Below are 22,010 nucleotides of genomic sequence, written 5' to 3' on the forward strand. Positions count from 1 at the left end.
ATGCGCTTCCTTGCCCACGGCAAGTGCGTGCACACGCTTGTACACACGCACACGCGCACGCACTAGACCTCCCACCTCCCAGCTCTGCCCAGCAAGCTATTGTTTTTTGAATATTCATTTGGTAACTAGGCTCTTCACTGAATTTTTCTGTATTCTATTTCCGTTGATTTTCTTGCCTTCCCCGCCCCGCCCCAGGTATATAACAGTATCTGGGGGAAAAAAAAGGCTCACTCCTTTCTAATATTTATTCTTCTTTCTTTCCTCTTATTTAATTGCACGGACCCACATTTACAGACCATTTGATAGTATCAGCGATAGTTGACAGTGGGATTGCTTGCCTTGTCCTTTAATAGGAATGCTTCTAAGTGTTATACCATTAGGAAGTATCCAGCTATTTCTACTTCTACTAAGGATTTTTGTTTTTTTAGCTATTAATCGATGTTGAATTTTGTTAAATATCCGTTTCAGTATCTGCTGAGATGAGGATTTTTTTTTCCCTAATGGTAAATAATGTTTACCACATTCAAATAGATTTCCCAATGTTGAACCATCCTTGCATTGTTTAGATAACACCATGTGTCTGTAGAGTTTTTTTTGTGCTTTACAAGACGTTGTATCAGTGTTACATTGGCTTTAAAAAAAAATGCTTAGTTTTCTTCTCTATGCAGTCTGGAAAGTTTATACTAAATTGGAATTAAAAAGAAAATCTTTTCCTTCAAGATCTGAGAGAATTCCACCTATGAAACTTTCAGGGGCATTCTTCATTACTTTCTTAATTTCTCCCGTTGTAATTAGACTATTTAGATTTTTTTTCTATCTCCTCTGGGGTTAATTTAGGCTATTTATATTTTTTTATAATTATCCAGGTTTTTAAAAATTTTTTGCAGAGATGAACAAAGAACACTTATAATTATTTTAATTTTCTCTCTATCAGTTGTCATTCCCCAATCTGACTGCTAATTCTGTCGATAGATGCTTTCTCTTATCGTTTTTTTCCTTCAAAGAACTAACTCTTGGATTTAAGAGTTCTATTTTTCTTTTTTCTAATTTATTATTTTCTGCCTATATCCTTCCTTACTAATTACATCATTTAACTATTTTATAGTTCTTTTCTCATTTTTCTCTTCGGTTGAATGCTTAACTGGTTTACTTTCATTTCTTATTTCATAATAACTGCCTAGGGCAGTGAATTTTACATTTAGCAAAACTTGACCATTATTTCATTATCATTTTTAATTATACTGCAATTATCATTTTGAATTAAATTGGTCAATTTTTTTAAGTTTCATGGGAACTTGAAAAGAAACTGTTATGGCATAGAGTTTGACATATCTATTGATTTTTACCTTACTAATTAGAGCTTCGATCTGACTTTTTCATACTTATCTGCCACTTGCTGAGAGATGAGATGAGCCTCCTTTGTTACAATTTGTTTTTTTCCTTTTACTTTTTCCATTTTTGTTTTGATGGTTTGTTGCTTGATACAGAAAGACTCACAACGATTACATTTTCATTGTGGATTATACTCCTTATGATTATTAAGTGGCCCCTATGTCTAATTTAATGCTTTTGTCATATTTTCTGTTCATATTTGCATGGTATGTTATGCTGATTTTGCTTTCAATCTTTTTGTTTCTAGTTGTTTTTAATGAAGAAACTGCAATGTAAATTATTTTGCTCTAAACTTTTGACTGAGCATCTTATAAACTGAATTTATCAACCAAATGATGAGATGTTTTCATTTGTGATGTACTTTCCATAAAACCACTAACAATACACAGATGAATAAAGAAATTTAAGTCTGTTACCTGCACAAAATATCCTTAGCTGCTGGACTGGTGATATAAGTTGCAAATGAGTGGTGAACAGATCAACAAATGCTCCAGGATAAATAATGAAGAGAAAAATCCCAAAGCCATTAAATCGAACTTGTTCCCTAAGAAATCACATAAGAAAAAGGAATTTACTACTAGTATTGCATTTGTCAAATTAATAATGTATGTAATCTTAAAACTTCCCACTGTAATTCAAATTCTTGCTTAAAAAATGAGTCTCTATGGACAGTCAAAAAAATTATACCTATATATGATATATATATAATCATAATTTTACAATAGTGTACAGATTTGGTTATCTGTGAAACTGCTAAAACAGGGCATTCTGAAACAGACTTACAACTTCAAAATTTTTAGAAACCCATATGGTGAGCAGATAACCATTTATTTATATATGTAACTAATTTCAAGTTAATATTTCTATGAGAAACTGAATGAAAAATACTTTTATGGTTACTCTGAATTATTTTCAGAGAAGGACACAGTAGAAAATATAATTTAAGTAAATTATGTAAATGTTTATATTTGTCTTAGCTATTATAAAGGTGGAGGTTTATCTAAGTGTATTCCTGTTGAATTAATGTTAAAATAAGTACATTTAAAAATGCATAATGCTCAGATTGTCCTTAAGAGAATTATTTATCAATTCATTCTCTAAAAATCAAATTACACTTAATAGCTTCATAAGACCAAACAGCTACTCTAAAAAAAAGCATCACCTAAACATACTGTGCTGTCACTTAGTAATAAATATATGACTATAAAATTCACTTTTTCTTGGCAGTTGGGATTTTATAAAAAATTACATTGTTTCACAAGTATATTGTGAATTATTAAACTGTTAATAACAATGCTTTTATATGTAAAACCCTAAAGGCTGCAACACTAAAAGCGTGGAAGCAAAGGTGAAAGAGATTTAAAAAAATTTTAAAAAATAGTTGCCCACTTAAACCACTACATGGCACACCTGTACAACAGTATATGCTCTGTCAAGATGAGGGTTTATTGCCAGTCAATAGACTCATGTTCATAAGCAACTGGAAAGTAATAAGAAGTGATTAAATCTTCTCCTCTAAAACCTTCTATCTGGTCCACACACCCAAAGGATAAAACATTCCCATCAGTATGTGTGTTCATTATGGCAGTAATTATCAGTGGGAGTGAAGGGGAGTTGTGACTCACCATCTACCCCATCACGATTTTATAAGTTTAGAAGCCTTTAAAATGCTCAGGTAGGCCCGGCCCCGTGGCTTAGCGGTTAAGTGCATGCGCTCCGCTACTGGCGGCCCGGGTTCGGATCCCAGGTGCGCACCAACGCACCGCTTCTCCGGCCATGCCGAGGCCTCGTCCCACATACAGCAACTAGAAGGATGTACAACTATGACATACAACTATCTACTGGGGCTTTGGGGAAACAAAGGAGGAGGATTGGTGGTAGATGTTAGCTCAGAGCCGGTCTTTCTTAGCAAAAAGAGGAGGATTGGCACGGATGTTAGCTCAGGGCTGATCTTCCTCACACACACACACACACACACACACACACAAAATAAAATAAAATGCTCAGGTATAATTACATACATTTGGGTAGTCAAGACAAGAACAGGGCATGATACTCAAAGCAAGTCCCAGGTCTCATCCTCTCTTATCTTCTTCCACTTGGGTTTCTAGATAGGCTATGATATTTGTTAACAAACTCAGAGCTTTCAGGATTCTTGCTCTAGCCAGCAGAGGCCCTGAGTAGAAGCAGCAAAGTATTTCAGCTGATAAGCCAAAGAAAGTACTAAAAAGGCAGGTGGGTGGGCTTCGAGTGCAGTGGTTATCATTCTGACCCAATGATAAAGACAAAGATTAGGTTTCAGGATTGGATGAAAATCTTGAAGCAGCATGAGACTATAACCATGCTGGCAAAGGGCAAAGGATAGAAAGACCCAGATTACAGATATGCACATGGTTAATTGAGCATATTCATCAATACATTAATCTCCTCTATAAGAAAGACAAGTATCTTAAAATAATAATGGTGGGGCCAGCCCACTAAAAAAATAATAATAGTGGTTAAGTTCGTGTGCTCCGCTTCGGCAGCCCGGGGTTCGCAGGACACATGCACTGCTTATCCAGCCACGCTGTGGCGGCACCCCATATATAAAGTAGAGGAAGACTGACACAGATGTTAGCTCAGCAACAATCTTCCTCAAGCAAAAAGGGGAGGATTGGCACAGATGTTAGCTCAGGCCCAATCTTCCTCACCAAAAAAAATAAAATAAATAATAATAATAATAATAATGGCGGATACGCACTGGGCAATATCCACAGAAAGAAAAAGTATCAAATGTAGCAGATTTTAGTAATAAACCCTCTTACATGAAAAGCTTCTTTGCATGTAGTAGAAAGAAAACGGTAAATATCATTACCTAATAGCTGCTATCCCATGTCCAATTTCATGTACAACACCACTAATGAGGACTGCAGCGAAGAAATAGGTCAGTTGGTTGACAGGTAAATTTATACCAGGAACCTGTTCATAGACACAATGATAAATACACACTTGGGCACCAAGAGACCACAATGTTCACTCTGTATTAAAGCTTAAACTTCCAAGCAGAATGATCCGTAAACTAAAAGTAACATGAACACCAACGGTTCACTTCTCCGTTTCTATCATAATGAAAGTAAAAACACCGGTCAGTTTTTTGAACTAGGCAGTTTTTGAACTAAGCACAACACCAATCTAAAGAGAACAGGAAACACCAGGTTAAAAAGTTGAAACTTTAGCTTCCTGAAGCCTTCACCATGGGAAAGAATTAGGGAGCCTGGCAAAGCACCAGGGAATGCAGAGTGACAGTGAAGGAGTCAGCAGCTGATCCACCCTCAAGGGCTGGAACCTTGATTTGGGAATTCTTGTTACAATTCCTGGTCCTTCCTCTGAATTGTTATTGTAAGGTTCCAAGTACTTATGTAAGTAATACAGGATATCCCCACCCCCCATCAATGAATTTCATTTTAGTATTCTCAAGTTATATGAGAGTTGATAATTAAAGGGAGTGTAATAAAGTGCCTTATCGGTGTGGGAGCACCATGCCCTCCATTTCTTCTATCCCATCAGTTTTTCCAGTACATTGGTCAGAAAAATAGTATCAAACTGATACATACATATTATATTAAAATTGAAATTTAATGCAGAAAATAAGGCATATGGAACATACAGACATGTTACGGGCCTATCAAGAAGTGGGAGTTGTCTTGCAATCACGTGCTCCTAAGATGTTGTACATGCATATATCATTGCACACACAAGGGAAGTTTGTTATTGTAAGGGCTTCACAGTAAATTTCTTTTAGATATCCAAGAATCTTCTCGTAAGACAAATAATCGCTCCTAAGTTATGTCATCTGTTAAAGAGAGATTCTATAAATTAGGCTAAGTGAAACACACCAGGCATCATTAATACCATTTACATACTGAGCATCTACTTGTCACAGTCCAAGAGTTGGGATCCTAAAGGTATTCTTCTGGAGGAAATTCCTTCTTTCTTTCATTAATTGTTATTTTAAATTGATTATAAAATGTTTAAAGCTGGAAAACTTAAAGAAAAATAGAAGCCTATAATCCTTGTCCCAAAACACAAAACAAAAAACCATTCTCAACGTTTAAATGCACGTCCTTCATCTTTTCATGTACACATATTTGTATAAATTATACTTCTATTAAAAACATAGTTTTGAAATCTGCTCCTTTCACTAATAGTATCACAAACATTTTCCCATGAGTATTTTCTGGTTCAACATGATTTTTAATAGCTGCACTGTGTTTTATGGAATTGATCGTTGAGCAATTAATTGTTTTAAATGTTTCTGCTCTTATAAATACTGTGATAAATATATTTGGACACATATACCCAAATATTTTGGGGGAATAAATTCTTAGACAAACATGGTTGGTTCAGGCTCTGGAGACATACCACTTGAGTTTGACGTTCTGGCTCCATCTACTAGCTAAGGGACCTCCAGGAAGTTTAGATTATTTCCCTAACACTTCGATTTCCTCATTATTAAAATGGGAATTTTAATTCCCATTTTTTGGGATTACATGAGAGGATTTTGAGGATTACATGAGATAATCCTTGTCCAATGTTTAACATTCTGCCTCACAGAGAGGGTAGCAAATGCTATTATTACATAAAATTTAAAGGACTTGGATACCTATTAAACTGCTCTCCAAAAGTGGACCCTTCCATAACCTTGGGTAAGCTCATTTTATTCAAATCTGCAATTTGAGAGGAATAAAAAAGCATCCCATTCTTTGATTTATATTTCTTTGATCATTACTAAAGCTGAACTTTCCCCCTACTTTTGACCATTGATAGATCTTTTGTGAGTAGCCTACTCATGACTTGTCTATTTTTTTCTCCTAGAGCATTCATCTTTTTCTTATCGATCAAAGATCACTTCAAATATCAATTATCAGTCCTCTGTAATACATGCCACAAATGCATTTCCAAGTTTTCTTGGCTTTTGATTTTATTTTTAGTTTTTTGATATATGAAAAATTTTATGTAGTCAAATCTATCAATATTCATGGTTATGCTTATGTCTTCCTCATTCTGTGTTCATATAAACAGAAACCTGTTTTTTTTTTTCAAGGTCTTTTACGATTTCATGTTTTAATTTTAATGTAATTGGAATTTATTTTTGTGCACAACAGAGGAATTTCACTTTTAAGCCTCCTTTAGTAACTAAAGAGGAGAGTCAAACCATGCTGCTTGGATCGCTTTCTAAATTCATTAATTCCAAGTGTCCTTTCCCTAGTTATGAAACTAGTTTTCATAATCATCATTTTTAATGTATGCATAATATTTCACTGAATGAAATCCCATATTTTAACCATTCTTTAACTATATGTTGTGGTTGTTTCCAATTCTTCATAATAATAAATAATGTTAGGATAGAGCTTAATGAATACTATTTTTTCTATATTTGGAAGTATTTCCTTAAGCTACAGGCCCAGATGTGGAAGTAAATGGTAAAAGGATATGGATATTTTTATGACGCTCATTATCTGAAGTTCTCTTTACTCAGACCCTACTAAGCAACTCTTTACAAGAACATCAGTGTACCTTTTTCTACATACCTGCTCCATTCCCATATCACCAGGCATCTGTCCATATCAGTAGTTTCCTTTTCTCTGACCCCTCTCTAAATTTATGTACTTAAGATTAATTCTCATACATTCCCTCTATATCACAAAAGTATCCTGGTTATCTTATCTTTATTTCAAATAAATCAGTAGGCTTGATGCAATAGGACATTGGTTCCTTCTCTTTATTATTTTATGGATGTAATAATATGATAAGGTAAGGATTTGAGCATTCCCCCTATACCAACAGATGGTAGGTTTCATTTGCTGGCAACAGTATGTGCCTCCCCATCTGTCTTGGCCATGATCACACAGGGTATTAGATGTACCAGAATACTGATCTCTCAACAACACAGAGTGCCAGGTTTTTGGGAATTAATACTGAACAAGGCTGTAGGGAATTACAGAGTTAACAGAAAGTATGTTTTCTAAGCTACAAGAGCTCATCAAAACGAGGAGACATAATAAACTTATACATAAATATGCAGGGTGGACTACAGAGGGCATCTGACTTCTTAATGGTTCCAAAGCACAACTCTCCTAACAGTCAATATTTTTGTGAGCTCTATGAATAAACAGAAGCAAATAGAAGAAATAATTTCTTCTCTAAACAACATTTTTGCCATTCTAATCCTAGCAGGCAGATAGGCCAATGATCAGATTTCCTCCAAGCTTGCTTCTTTCTCTACTAACCTCTTTCTTTGCAAACAATAACCAATCGCATAGCTTGAGAGTCATCCTAAACTCTTCCTTCTCTCTCTAGCCTCACATTCAATTAATCACTGAGGTCTGAGAACTCTACTCCAAAAGATCTCTTGAATCCAGCCCTTGATTCTTCTTACCACTAGTTTAGTTTAGATCTTTATCACTTCTAACATGAATTATTCCAACTGCCCTCTTAGTCTCCTCATCTTCAGTGTAACCCTACTTTGATCCTTTTTGCATAGACCTGTTATCTACAGGTAAAATCAAAACTTCTTAGAATGGCCCTTCATAACCCAGACTCTACCTATATCTCCTATCTTATCTCCTGCACCATATACCTTCCACCATACCTCCTAGACTCAGGTCAAAGTTACTTTATAGTTCCTTGAAGAAGTATTGGTCTTTCTTAAGGGAGTAGAAGATAATGTGCACAAGCTTAGGTCAGTTGTGGGTGAGTGATGGATCCATGATTTACTAGCTGTGACCAAAGGCAAAAGACTTAACATCTTTGTGCCTTGGTTTTCTCATGTGTGAATCAGGGATAACAATACTTACCTCCAGATTGCTGCAAGAATAAAATAAAATAGGCACAAAAAAACCTCACATAGGAAGCACTGCATATTAACTAGGTTTTATTATTACTATTATTATTCCCTCTGCCTTTCCATGTTATATGGTTCCCTCTGTTACTGGGATGCTCAATTGCCATTTTCCTTTCCCAGGCTACGTGGACTCTCCTCAGCCTTCCCTTGAGCTCTCCTCTACCCTCTTCCCAGTGCCAGGCACGCCTCAGCATGCCTTCTCTTTGTTCCCACAGCACCTTGTACTCTGTCCAACTGTAGCACAATCACAGCAGCTCTCCCTTTAGACTAAAAGCTTCATGAGTGCTAGGATTAGATTTTGTTCCCTGTATAAGCAGGACTCAGCACAAGGCCAGTAGACAAAATACACTCAGTAAATGTTTGCTGAAGAAATAAATCATCTCTTCTAAAGAAGCCTTCACCTGGCAAATCCTTTTAACCTCTAAGAAAGAGATATTACCATAGGAGAGATTCTTTATCATTCTCTACAAATGACTTCTAAATCTTCCCATAGTGACCCAGCCTAGTAAAGGCCACAAAGAAATGAGTTAAAAAAAATCTGTCACTAACTCTTAAATAGACTATTCCACTAATAAGAACATGATTAAAAACATAATATCCATGATTCATGGAAATGGAAACTACAAATGTAAAAAATTTGAAATAAAAGTTTGCCAATGGTAAAGCACCCTTCCAAACTCTGGAGATATGAATCAATAAAGTATACATCTACACATGTGCTTTAAAGTGATAATTATTATAAATAGCTTACAGTTAAGGAGTACAACTCAGCACGTTATTCTTCATATCAAGAAATCACAAAAGGTCTTATATCTTTAATTAAAAGGATATTATTGGTTAGACTCTGAAAGCCATGAAGAGGAAAGGGGAACACTTTGCATTGGATTAAAATGCAATTTATTTATACATTACAGAGATCTTAAATCAGCATGCTTATTCCATAATAGTAACAATCATCTAACACCTCAAGAAGAGAACATGAATTAAATCAAATACCTGTGTAATTGTTGAGGGTGGTCCATTTGTTCTATTACTACTACTGCTATATATTGCAACAATTCCTTCCTATATTCTTACTAATGTTTTTGATAAGCAGGTAATTTGAGAAACTGTGAGACTTTCCATTTATTTTCATATTTATATTATGGATAGGAGTTACACTATCCAGAAGAAATATCTTATACCTATGTTTCAACAAAGTTACTTAAAGCAACAAGAAGGCACTTACCACAACCTGTAGCACCTGTTCATTGTGAAGTGAAGAAGAGGAAGAGGAAGAAGAGGAGGAAGAAGAGGAAGAGGAGGAGGAGGAAGAAGAGGAAGACGAGGAGGAAGAATAAGAAGTGGGAGAGTCAGCCATCATTTGTGCTAAAGTCTGCATCAGCGTTTTCCCCAGGAGAAAAAAAGAGCTGAACATGGCAATTACGCCAAACACCATTCCAAAATTGAACCTGTCAAGAGGAAAAAAATTACATAAACATACAATTCCTCACAATTCATGGACTAACAAATTCATCCATCAGCCACATTTCATAGCTTCAAAATAATGCCTAAAAATTTCATAACTCTGTCTCTTTTTCCTACCTGAACGTCAGATATGCAACTGAAGCACAGGCACTAGTCTCTTTAAGCAGTTCTAATAATTTACAATTCTCTCATAACTGAAGAGCCTGAATATTATTCCCAATAAAAAGTTTGTTTCCTCTCATCTCTTTTGCTCATTCACACAGCATTGTTTTGATCTTGTTGTCATATAGTTACAAAAGCTCTTTTGACGTAATAGACATCTATTCTTTTTCATGTACCAATTCTGTTGTTTGCATTTTATTTTAACTGTATTTTGTGATGAGCTTGAATATTAACACAGTAAATTTTAATGATAGTTTCTTTCTTTTACTGTTTTAATAATTAGAAGTTACCCTTCTATACTTGGGAATAATCTATTACATTTTCTAACTTTTTGATAAGTTGTGTTTTTCAAGGAGCTCGTGCATTTCATTTATTTTTTTTATTTTTTTTATTTTTAAAGATTTTATTTATTCAGCTTTTTCCCCCCAAAGCCCCAGTAGACAGTTGTATGTCATAGGTTCACATCCTTCTAGTTGCTGTACGCGGGACTCGGCCTCGCGTTGGACGGAGAAGTGGTGCCTCCGGGCGCTCCCGGGATCCGAACCCGGGCCGCCAGCATCAGAGCGCGCGCACTTAACCGCCAAGCCACAGAGCCGGCCCTCGTGCATTTCATTTAAATTGTCAAATTTATAGGCATATAATTGTTCACAATAGTTGCATTTTTCAAAATGTCTACAGAATCTGTAGTAATGTTCCCCTTTTCAATTCTAATTTTTAGTTACTTGTATTTTCCTTTTTTCTTGGTCAGTTGTGGAAGGGGTTTATCAATTTTATTAATCTTTTCAAAGAACCAACTTTTGGCTTTGCTGATTTTCTCTACTGTATCCTTTCTACTTCACTGATTTCTGCTCTTTATTATTTCCTTCTTTCTATTTTGTTTGCTTTGATTTGCTGTTGCATTTTCTGCTTTTTGATGATCTGGTTGTTTACATTTAGCTCTATTCCATTTGGAGCTAAATTTTTAACAAAAAGGAATTTAGACAAAGGTCCCCTACTCCCATACCAGAAATTCTCTCAACTACAGAACCTGTCATTCTCTAACGTGTCCCAGAGATCATCATAAACCCCTAACCATAAACTCCTTGATTTTTAAAAAATTTTTTAAACGGAAGGGGTATGCCTGGCATGGCCAGGGGGCTCCAGGACCCTGCTGCTGCAATCTGGCTGGCCATTTTCCCAACTGTTTCGTGCATATGCCTTACTGGTTGTTAAATATTTTAAATATCCTTCCCCTGGAGGGATATCACAAAGGAAGTACAGGGGAACGCCTGCAGACTTTGGGGCATCCTATGACTCCCAGGACCCTGGTTTCTATGTGTGATAACAGAGGAGAGAATTCTCTAAGATTATTTTCCTGATGGAAAATGCTCCATATGTTTTCTGCTTTTCTGTTAGTGTAGAACTTACACAGTCAAGTGCACAAGTCTGAAGTGGACAGCTCACTGAATTTTTACATATGTGCACCCATGTATCCACCACCCAGATCAAGATACAGAACCTTGATTTTGAATGTATGCAAAAGATCAATGATGTAATCTCATAAGTTTATATAAAACCAGAAAGCTTTTATACTGTCAACATTTTAAAATTCAGTAGATTGGAAAATGATGGAAATAGTTCATTTAAGAAGCTTTTTCTCATGATCACAATAACTAATTTAAACCACAAAGAGAAAATGAAGAATACCACTGGTAAAGCATCCTTGCTTTCCGCCGTCCCCAACTGTAAAAGGCACGATTGAAAACAGCAGTTTGCCATCTTATGTGAAAAGGGGAAATGCTCAATCCGTTGTTTTCCAGCCAGTCTTCATAAGAATGCTTAAAATACACCGATGACTAAGAGAGAAAGAAAAGTTCCACATCACTCAATTTTGAAGAACAATTTATAATATTTAAGAAAATCAAAAAGAAGTATTTTCTACAGGAAAGCAAGATACTGACTGCCCAAATGCTTATAATTTTAAAGCTTTATGTTTATTCTTCAGGATATTCAAGTAAAGGTCTTAGACTAGCTAGTCAGCTGAGGTTAGGGTCTGGCAAACTACGGCCCATGGGCCAAATCTGGCCTCCAGCCTGTTTTCGTACAGCCAAGCTAAGGATGGTTTTTACATTTTTAAGGGATTGTAAAAAAAGACAACAAAAAACAAGAATATGCAACAGAGATCCTGCATGGCCTGCAAAGCCTAAAATACTTACTATCTGGGCCTTTATAGAAAAGGTTTGCTGACCTCTGCTTAGAACAGCGTTGTCCAACAGAAATATAACATAAGTCGGAAATGCAAGCCACATAGGTAATTTTAAATTTTCTAGTAGCCAAATTTTAAAAAGTATGAAACAGAGATTAATTTATTTTTAACTCAAAATATCCAAGATATTATCATTTCAACATATAATCAATACAAAAAATTATTGAAATACTTTACATTCTATTTATTTATTTATTTATGCACTAAGTCTTTGACATCCGGTATCGACTTTACACTTACAGCACATCTCAATTCGGACTAGCCCCATTTCAGATGCTCAATGGCCACAGGGAATTAGTAGGTACCATGCTGGTACCTGCTACTGGACAGCGCAGGCCTAGAAGTCTTGTTACCATAGAAAGAAGTCTTGTGTTATAATTTAAAAAGACCTCCAACCCATCCAACAGAGGGGACAGGTTAGTTGGAATCAGTGCTTTCTATGCTCTTCTGAGCAACCACCCCAAGAAATTAGGCCAACTTTGATCATGTAAAAGTATAAAACTTAGCTAAAGCCATCTTGTCTCGGTCACTTCCCTTACATTCTTCAGGGTTGGGGGGCTATCTGCTCATACACAATCTAACACAAGTTTTATCTTTAGGGAAGTTGAAGTCCTTGAGTAATGTAGGATTTTGGACAACGTAAGGTTGTTTTATATACCTGACTCCAATCTCCATTACCTTAGTTACAGTAAGTATAGTATTTTGTCATGTCGATGCCCATTCATTGGAGAAACTTATCTGTCTCCAGAAGGATATTTCAGCCCTATCACAGTCATAAAAAATGACCTCAGTCTGTGTATATAGGTATCTGTTTGCCTTTGGATCTGTAATGTTCTCAGCTCTCAGTCTTCACGTGAAGTTTTTTAAACCTGCTTGTTTTCCAGGACTTTGAAAAGGAGAGTGACACACCCTTCCAGCAGACGTCTACTGAGGAAATCCCAGAAGAACCAAGGGTGGAACGGTAGACCAAGTTGGAAGCAGAGAAGCTGAAGGTATTCGAGGTCTCTCCATTCCCCAGGCAGATAGCCTGAATGAGAGTTAGGTCTTTTGCTCAAGGAATAGTACTCTCTTAGGGAGCTAGGGGCTGTTATTGAAATTAAAGTGACTTTCTGATCAGCTCACACACTTGACCAGAGACTGTAGAGGTTTGAAAAGTTCTTTTTATTTTGGATTTTTTGTCACACAAGCAACATGAAGAAATCATGAGGCTTTGTTTTTTCTAAACAACAAAATTACTGTTGAAAGAAGCAGTGGCTTGTACTGCTTATGACACGTTAAGTACTAAGCCAAGCATGTGCAGAGAAAGCACCTGGGGATCTTGTGAAGATGCACATTCTGATCCCGCCGGTCAGGGATGAGGCCCGAGACTGTACATTTCTGACAAGCTCCCTGATGATGCAAGTGATGCTATTTACTATTATAAATAGTATATAAACATTTACTATTCATAATTGAAATTTTTATTAAACATTTCAGATTTTATATGATTTTATTCCACACATACATTTACCCTCACCCCCCAATATTCATTTTCTAAAGGTTGCTTGAAGCACGTGGTCAGACAATTGTTCATAATTTTTGCTACCTTTACCAAATAACTGAAGAATGGACCGAGCACCCAGGGTGTGTGTGTTTGGGGGGATTGGGCGCTTAGTGTGAAGAAGGGTGTACGGGGTGCAAATTAGAAATCGAGTAGTCAGGAACTAGTTGTCTGTAGACTAGCAGCATTGGTAGCACTTGGGAACCGGTTAGTAATGCAGAATCTTAGGCCCTGCCCCAGATCTGCTGAATCAGAATGCGCATTTTAACGGGAACCCCGGATGATCATATGCACTTTTAAGTTTGGGACCACTAGTCTAAATCACCACCTGACTTAGATTCATTCCAATACCAGAGTCTCTAGAGGGTCTTGGCCTTAAAGACAATGAGGGAAAACAATGCCTTTCCTAGCAGACATTTTATTTTCCTCCCTGGTGCCCGCCGCGGGGTCTAGCAGGGCCCCGGCCGCCCGAGCCCACCACCGGCGCCCCTCGGGCAGGACCCGGAGGTTGCGGGCCTGCGCCACCCCGCAACGCGACTGCGGCAGCTGCGCGCGTCGCCACACCCCTCCCGCGGCCCGCCGCGCTTTATTGACAACACGGCGCCGGGCGCCACGCGGAAGGCCGCATGTGGGCGACGTCGGCACCGCTGCCAGCCTGGGAGGCGCAAGGCAGGAAAGGGAAAAGGCCTCGGGCCTCGCGCCCCGGCCGCGCACCGCGGGCTTGGGCCTTAGGCCCGCGGCCCTCACCTTCAGCACCAAGTCGGTCAGGTAGACGGCAGTCCAGCCGCCCACCACCACCACCACCAGCGACACCGGAATCATGGCAGCGGCGGAAGTAGCGGAGGGAAGGCGAGCCCCGGCGTCCTCCTTCCTGCGAGCCGCAGCCAGCTGACCGCACGGCGCCTACAGCCCCAGCATCCGCGCAGGAACCAAGCTGGCACCGGCTCCTTTCTTTCGGCGGCGCCGTTTCCCTCCGGACCCTTCCTGTGGGACACACGGACGGACATGTGCGCACCGGAAAGGGGCGCGGGGGTTTATTTTCATGGTACGCTCGGGCGCCGCTGTCCAGGCATCACTTCAGCTGCGGCTGCCAAACCTCTAGCCATTTCTTAGGCTTTGGCCCTCCCTGCTGTCTCCTCTCCATTCTCTCCGGTTTGGGGCTGGGGTTTGCTGTACCTTTTAATCTAGTGAAGGTTTGGGGTCATCGAAATAATAATCGTCTCTGCCTCCCAGACCCTGTCATAGGTATCCAGATTTAAGTTAATTACGTTCTTTTTGTTGAAGTGTAGTTTACATATAGCGAAATGATAATACAGATCTCAACTGTCCATTTCGGTGAGTTTTGATAACTGTATATCTGTGTACCTTGACCAAGATGGAGAACATTTCCATCTCAGAAATTTCCTTTGCATCCCTTCCCGGTCAACCGCCCCCCCCCCTCGTTCTAATTTATTTAAACTTTATGTAAATAGGATCATACGATAAGTACTCTTTTGTGTGCGGCTCACTTTGCTCAACATAATATTTTTGAGATTTATCCATGTTGATTAAACTAGGTTCTTTTCTCAACCTCTTCCATTATAAAATTTGATATTGGTGCTATGGTAAAAAAAAAAAAATGGAGCTCTGGACATCCGCACACATTTTTATATTGACGTACACCTGATTATATATTGACCTGGAGCAATGGTTCTCAACCTTGGCTGTACATTAGAATCACGAGAGGTCTTTTAAAATTCCCCATGCCCGTTCTGTAGCCTAGACCAGATGAATCAATCTCAGAGTGGGACCCAAGCATCACTCTTTTTTTTAAAGTCCTTAGGTCATTCCACTGTGCAGCGAAGGTTGAGAACCACTGAACTAGATGATCTCCAATGAGAAGGAAAACTAATATTTATGGAGTGTTTTTCGGCATTCTCTTCACGTTCAAGCCTTTAAAAGTTATTTGTTTTAACTTTTCTGGAAAAGCATCATTAGCAATAATAATACTAATATCAAAATATCGAAAACATAATACTATCTTAAGAACAAGCATCCCAAATAAAAATACACCATTGAGGGCCGGCCCGTGGCTTAGCGGTTAAGTGCTCGCGCTCCGCTGCTGGCGACACGGGTTCGGATCCTGGGCGCGCACTGCTTCTCGGGCCATGCTGAGGCCACGTCCCACATACAGCAACTAGAAGGATGTGCAGCTATGACGTACAACTATCTACTGGGGCTTTGGGGGAAAAAAAAAAATACACCGTTGACCCGCTTCAAAGGGAAAATATGGTATAATACTATAAACCTAAATTACAGATATTGCTACTAATTTGCCTCACCCTCCCATACTTTTCCTCAAGTTTTAATAATTTAGCACAATATCTCTAGCTTCAAGAAACATTATGACTCAGTTTTACATCACCTTGCATATATGTGTGTACATGTGTTGTTATAAAGTGTTTCAATTTATTTTGGACCTAGCTGGGTGTAAATTATAAAAGTTTATATTCAAGCACCCTGTGACTCCACAGTTTTCCATGTACAGGTGTCCCAAAAGCCTTAGTGCAGTTTTAGGTTTTGATAATATCAGAAGTATAAATGCTGCAAACTTGCAAAAAGCATCACTTGAAAGTTTATTTAAATTTCTTTCATACTTATTAATTTTGTGAATTTTGAATAATTTTAAATTTCAAATTTTTTAGTCCCCCTAACTGAAGACGGGAAACATTGCCTAAAACATAAAATTGAAATACATTTACTGTTCACGAATTTCCAAGACCAAATAAGTATGAAAGAAATTTAAATAATTTTATTTTCAAATGATGTTTTGTATAAGTTCGTAGAATTTGTACTTCTGAAGTTATTAAAGCTTAAAACTATGCTAAGTCTATTGGCGCACTATTGTATTTGAGCTGACCTTGGTTTGCTCTCATATAATGACTGTAGTTTTAAACACTGTTCTTCCCTGGGAGGAGAATATTAACTTAAGAATTGACATGTCTTCTCTTTTGTTAGCCGGAAGCCTTGTCTGGACCCCTTGCTGGCACAAGTACCAGCTACTGTGTGGCTATCTGATTACCCAAAATACGTAGGAAATGAATTGAGTTTTTCTGTTCCCAACATAAAAATTCACTTATTCAACCAACTTGGTGTTCTCATCAGGGACCCAGCAGTCAAAACAAAACACTGAATTGAATCCTGCTGGTTTCTGAAATTTATCACTAGTGGAAGCCAGCTGGTGGCAGCAGAAGAGACAAGACAGAGGATGCAGGATGGCAGCAAAAAATGCCTGAATTCCACAAGATCAAGGTATTCTTCCTTAGAATAAATTTGTAACCTAATTTACAAAGTATTTCAGGTTTCTGTCAAGTAACTATTTTATTTTTTATTTTTTACAATTTTATTTATTTATTTATTTATTTTTTCCCCCAAAGCCCCAGTAGATAGTTGTATGTCATAGCTGCATATCCTTCTAGTTGCTGTATGTGGGATGCCGCCTCAGCATGTCTGGAGAAGCGGTGCGTTGGTGTGCGCCCGGGATCCGAACCCAGGCCACCAGCAGCGGAGCACGCGCACTTAACCGCTAAGCCACGGGGCCGGCCCTCAAGTAACTATTTTAAATAAAGGACACATAGCCAAGCTTTTATTCATATCATTTTATTTAGTATATTTTTTTAGAGGGGCGCCAAATATGAATTTTGGCTGAATGCAATATAGCTGCATGTTAAAAATCAATATTTGGCTGCAGCAGAATATCACTATCACATAATAAACTTCTGAGATACCAGAATAAATATGAAATATAGAAATTAGATATTATTAATTAAAAATATTATTACAGTTTTATTATTAAAAATGTTAGTATTCAAATTTTTAAAATCTGACATTCTGTTCAGGAATATTTATTTCTCATCAATGTAAGCTGATAGTTTGCTTCTGGGGTCATTATACTCTATGTTTATGACACTAAATTACACTAGTCAGAATAAGCTAGGTTGTGCTTGGGAACCAAACCTTAAAATCCTAGTGGCTTAAAACAACAAAGATTTATTTATTTATTTATTTATCTATTTATTTATTTATTTAATTTATCTATCTATCTATCTATCTATCTATCTATCTATCCATCCATCCATCCATCCATCCATCCATCCATCCTCCATCATGAGCTGGTAGGCTGATGGAAACTCCACCATTTTGCCATGTCTACATCTCAACGTGAAGATCAGGGTTCACTGCAGCAGAGAAAGAGACTACAGTATCTACCACTGGCAGTGAAACGCTATGGCCCAGATATGCACATGTTCCACTCATGTTTCATGAGCTCGAAGTAGTCAAATAGCTGTGTCTAACTTAAATGGCAGAAGAAGTATAATCCCCTGTATACCTAGAAGTAGAGAAGAATATACCTGGAGGTAAACACTAGTGTTATCTACCACATAAACAGATGGTCTCTTTCATCTACAGAGGGCAGAGTAGCAGATAATGTTCGATTAGTGCTGCCATTGTGAGATAATGCTAGTGTTGATGCTGCCACAAAATTATTAAGCTTTCCTTTTTCTTTAATAGGACCCGACTAAGGTAAAGACTCATCTCCATTTTAAATCCTAATCTTGGTGTGGTTGCTGATGATGGTGCAATTTGGTTGAAGCAGTCCCACAAATGGAAGCTTCTAGTACCAGTTGAAGAAAATATTTTCTGAATCTTTTCTGAAAGTGTTGTCCTCACTTTTATTTTTTATTCCTAAGATGTATTTTTTTTGCCTGAAATTGCTGCTTTACACAGTCACATTAATAAAATTTGTCCTTAAAGCTTGGTTCTAAAAATGTGGCAAAGGAGCAATATAATTGGCTTTCAAGAAACCAGTCATCTCAGTTTTTCCATCTGTATTTCAGTTTGTTTCATGTACACCGATATCAGCATCTTCCTAGAGTAGACTGTTGAGAGAATCTTTTCAGCAGCTATCATGTAAGAAATACTTGCACTCTGAAAGCGTTTGTTTGATTACTTCCTCCTCAGGTTCCACCAAGCAAAGTACTTTTTCTGCCAGCAGTTTTAATAGGTTAAGATATATTGTTTTCATCTAAAAAACATTATTTTGGTTTTGTTTGAGATGGCCATCTTGTTTAAACATCTTGTTAAATAATATGACAAGCCAATTCCAAAATCTTTGGACATTATGTATTTTTATCTTTGCCTGGAGTATGATGAATTGGCCCACTATCTTTCTGCTTATAGACAGTTATAATTGCTGTCTGATTACAGCACTGAAGGTTGTATGAACAAAAAATTGTATGCTTATGATGCCTAAATCACTCTTAGCCTTTACCATGTTTGTTCTATTATCAATAGGGATTGATACGTTTTAAAACTGATTTTCCACCCTATAAATAGTTCTTCAATCAGACTGTATTATGTTAATAGCTGTGTGAGACCTCAACAATCTCTAACAATTGAAGAGAAGCAGAATTGAATTCATTATTAATCCACCATACTGTCAGACTTAAACATGACTTATTGTTGTTTCTGCATATCCAAAGGTCTGATGTCCAAGATAAAGTAGCACATTTAATAATATCATAGCTTTTCTGTACACAGCAGAATATAACTCAAGAAGTTTTTCGATAACACATTTGCTAGAAGGAATTTAACAACTAGGATTTATGTCTTCAGCAAATATGAAAAATCCTTCATCTTCAACTATTGAAAATAGTTCACAGTCTATAGCAGGAGTTGTCAAATTATGGCCTGAGGATCAAATCCAGCCCTCTGCCTGTTTTGTAAATAAAGTTTTATTGGAACACAGCCATGCTCCTTTGTATTATCTATGGCAGCTTTGCAGTAGTTATGACACAGACCTAATGGCCCGCAAAGCCTGAAATATTAACTATCTGACCCTTAAAAGAAAAAGTGTGCTGACTTGTGGTCTATAGTAATATTACCAATAAGATTTTTCTTTAACTTTTAGCTTCCCTAGACATAGAACTATAAGGAATTCTGTTCTTAAAGCCTTCTCATAAAGTGTATTATTTTGAAGTTTAAGTGGGAATAAAATGTGGTTTTGATACCTTGTTTTGCTCTAACAGTTTATTTAACTCTTCTTATACATTATGTTATATCTAAATCAAAGATAATGTATCAAGGATGCTGTTGAGCAGGATGTCGAAGTTTTGCCTGCTTGTGAAATTTTGAGGTGGCAAACTGACATTCTGCCGTTACTGTACCCCTGCAAGATGTGAAGAATTTCCTATTGAGACTTTTCTTGGAAGGCTTATGGCCTAAGTGGAAGTAAATAACAAAAAATTAAATAAGGTTCTTTATTTTAATAGAGTTTGTTGCTACAGCATAATCTAGCAAAAGCCAAGCAATGCAGATTCTTAATAATTGGTTTTCTACATAAATTTAATAATTTTAAAAATCATAATTATTGCATCATTTTAGTCTTCAGTAATGGATATACTTTTGTTATTCAGGTGATGGATTTACACTTAGAAAGCACATAAAGAAAAATTTCAGTCCAAGTTATTTGAGAATGCTTATGTATATTTGAAAGTGAATATTAAACTATTTTGAATACATTAAAGTGACACACCTTATTCATATTATTGATGTTGTTTCGCTAATTCTATATGATGATACCTGATTGTGAAAATTTTCGGGGATGCCAGAAATGGTGCTGAAGTAGGCATTTGGCCATTTGGACTTCCAAACACAAGGCTCGGGGGACACTAAATCCGAAATCCCAAGTCCCGAGGCCTAAACTAAACTTCAGTGCATCTGTGTTTTTTGACTCAGCAAGCTCTAAAAGGAATCTCTGACTGATTGTCTGAAGATATGTTGATTTCCCTCTTATTTGTAGATGATAGTTCCATAGGGCATATAATTCTAGATTGAAAGTTGTTTTCACTCAGCATTTTGAGAATATTGCTTATTTTCTGGCTTCCATTGTTGCTGTTGAGAAGTCTGTTGTCAGTCCAACTGTCACTTCTTCTGGGCAATCTATCTTCTTGCTAGTTTCTTTCTAGTGTTCTGAGTTTGACTTTGGTGTGTCTAGGTGTGGATTTCTTTTTACTTAACTTGCTTGGAAATTTTGGTATATGAGTCAGGGTCCTCTCTGTTTTGAGAGGAAAACAGAAACCATGCTAGGTACTTCAAAATAGAGAGGATTTTATGAGGGAATTGGCTACACATATATTGGAAGGTTGAAAGAGGAACAAAGGTGAGGTAGCCTGGAGATTAGAAAGCAGAAAGTAGCTAGCACATTTCTAGGGCTCAAGGCACCAAAGTGAGGAGGTTATGCTACCAGGACCTGGGGGGGGGGCGGGGGGCACCATCTTAGGAATTGTTGGGCTATTGGGGTCGGATGATTGGAGGAAATGCTATTGCTAAGGGCTTGGAGCCAGAAGGAGAAAAAGGAAGAAAGCAAAAAGGAGAGAGGAAGAACTCTTGCTATTACCCTCCTCCTTCCTTATGATCATGGACCAGTGCCTCTTATTGGTGGAACCCAGGAGGAAGCCAGCTGCTAAAGGAGCCAGGGAAAGCACTGCAGACCCCCAACCCCGGGGTTGCCTTGCAGGGAATAGAAGGATGGGTGTGGAGCTGAAAGCTAGGTAGATAACCAGCACACTTTAGATTCTTCTTTTTGTTTAAATTATCTTATTGAGGTCACATTGGTTTATAACACTGTAAATTTCAGGTGTGTATCATATTTCAGCGTATTTCAGCTTCTGTATGGACTGCATCGTGTTTACCACCAATAGTCTAGTTTCCATCCGTCACCATACATATGTGCCCCTTTACCCCTTTTGCCCTGCCCTCCACCCTCTTCCCCTCTGGTAACCACCAATCTATTCTCCTTATCTATGTGTTTCTTGTTTATCTTCCACATATGAGTGAAATCATATGATATTTGTCTTTCTCTGTCTGACTGACTTTGCTTAGCATAATACCCTCAAGGTCCATCCATGTTGTCGCAAATGGCACGATTTCATCTTTTTTTTTATGGCTGAGCAGTATTCTATTGTATATGTATACCACATCTTCTTTATCCACTCACCTGTTGATGGGCACTTGGGTTGCTTCTCAGTCTTGGCTATTGTGAATAATGCTGCAGTGAACATAGGGGTGCATATATCCTTTCAAATTAGTGTTTTCATGTTCTTTGGATAGATACCCAGAAGTAGAATAGCTGGATTTTAGGATTTGTCATCTTCATCAAATGTGGCAAATTCTCAGCCATTCTCTCTTTGAATGTCGTCTCTCCCTTGTTCTTTTATCTCATTGTGAAAGTCCTATTAGATGTAACAGCTTCTCTATGCTCCATGTCTATTTCCCTCTCT

At 37.6% G+C, this 22,010-nt stretch overlaps 1 protein-coding gene across 3 annotated transcripts in view; it reads right to left on the reverse strand.

The window, feature by feature from the left end:
- LOC101405959 (membrane-bound transcription factor site-2 protease) overlaps positions 1-14,628 on the reverse strand; it is a 35,503-nt gene extending 20,875 nt beyond the window's left edge. The window contains exons 1-5 of one of the 3 annotated variants that reach the window (XM_004435194.2): positions 14,437-14,622; positions 11,591-11,739; positions 9,504-9,726; positions 4,247-4,350; positions 1,809-1,936 (exon numbers count right to left, since the gene is read on the reverse strand). In XM_004435194.2, coding sequence (XP_004435251.1) covers positions 1,809-1,936; positions 4,247-4,350; positions 9,504-9,726; positions 11,591-11,739; positions 14,437-14,511 — 679 coding nt within the window. In that variant the 5' untranslated portion in view covers positions 14,512-14,622. Of the gene's footprint in view, positions 1-1,808; positions 1,937-4,246; positions 4,351-9,503; positions 9,727-11,590; positions 11,740-14,436 lie in introns of those variants that run through there. The other 2 variants (XM_087427453.1, XM_087427454.1) reach the window with 2 other exon arrangements.
- Positions 14,629-22,010: the final 7,382 nt, after the last annotated feature.

This window comes from Ceratotherium simum, chromosome X, assembly GCF_057802395.1.
Source record: "Ceratotherium simum simum isolate JZ-2026a chromosome X, ASM5780239v1, whole genome shotgun sequence".
Taxonomy (NCBI): Eukaryota; Metazoa; Chordata; class Mammalia; order Perissodactyla; family Rhinocerotidae; genus Ceratotherium; species Ceratotherium simum.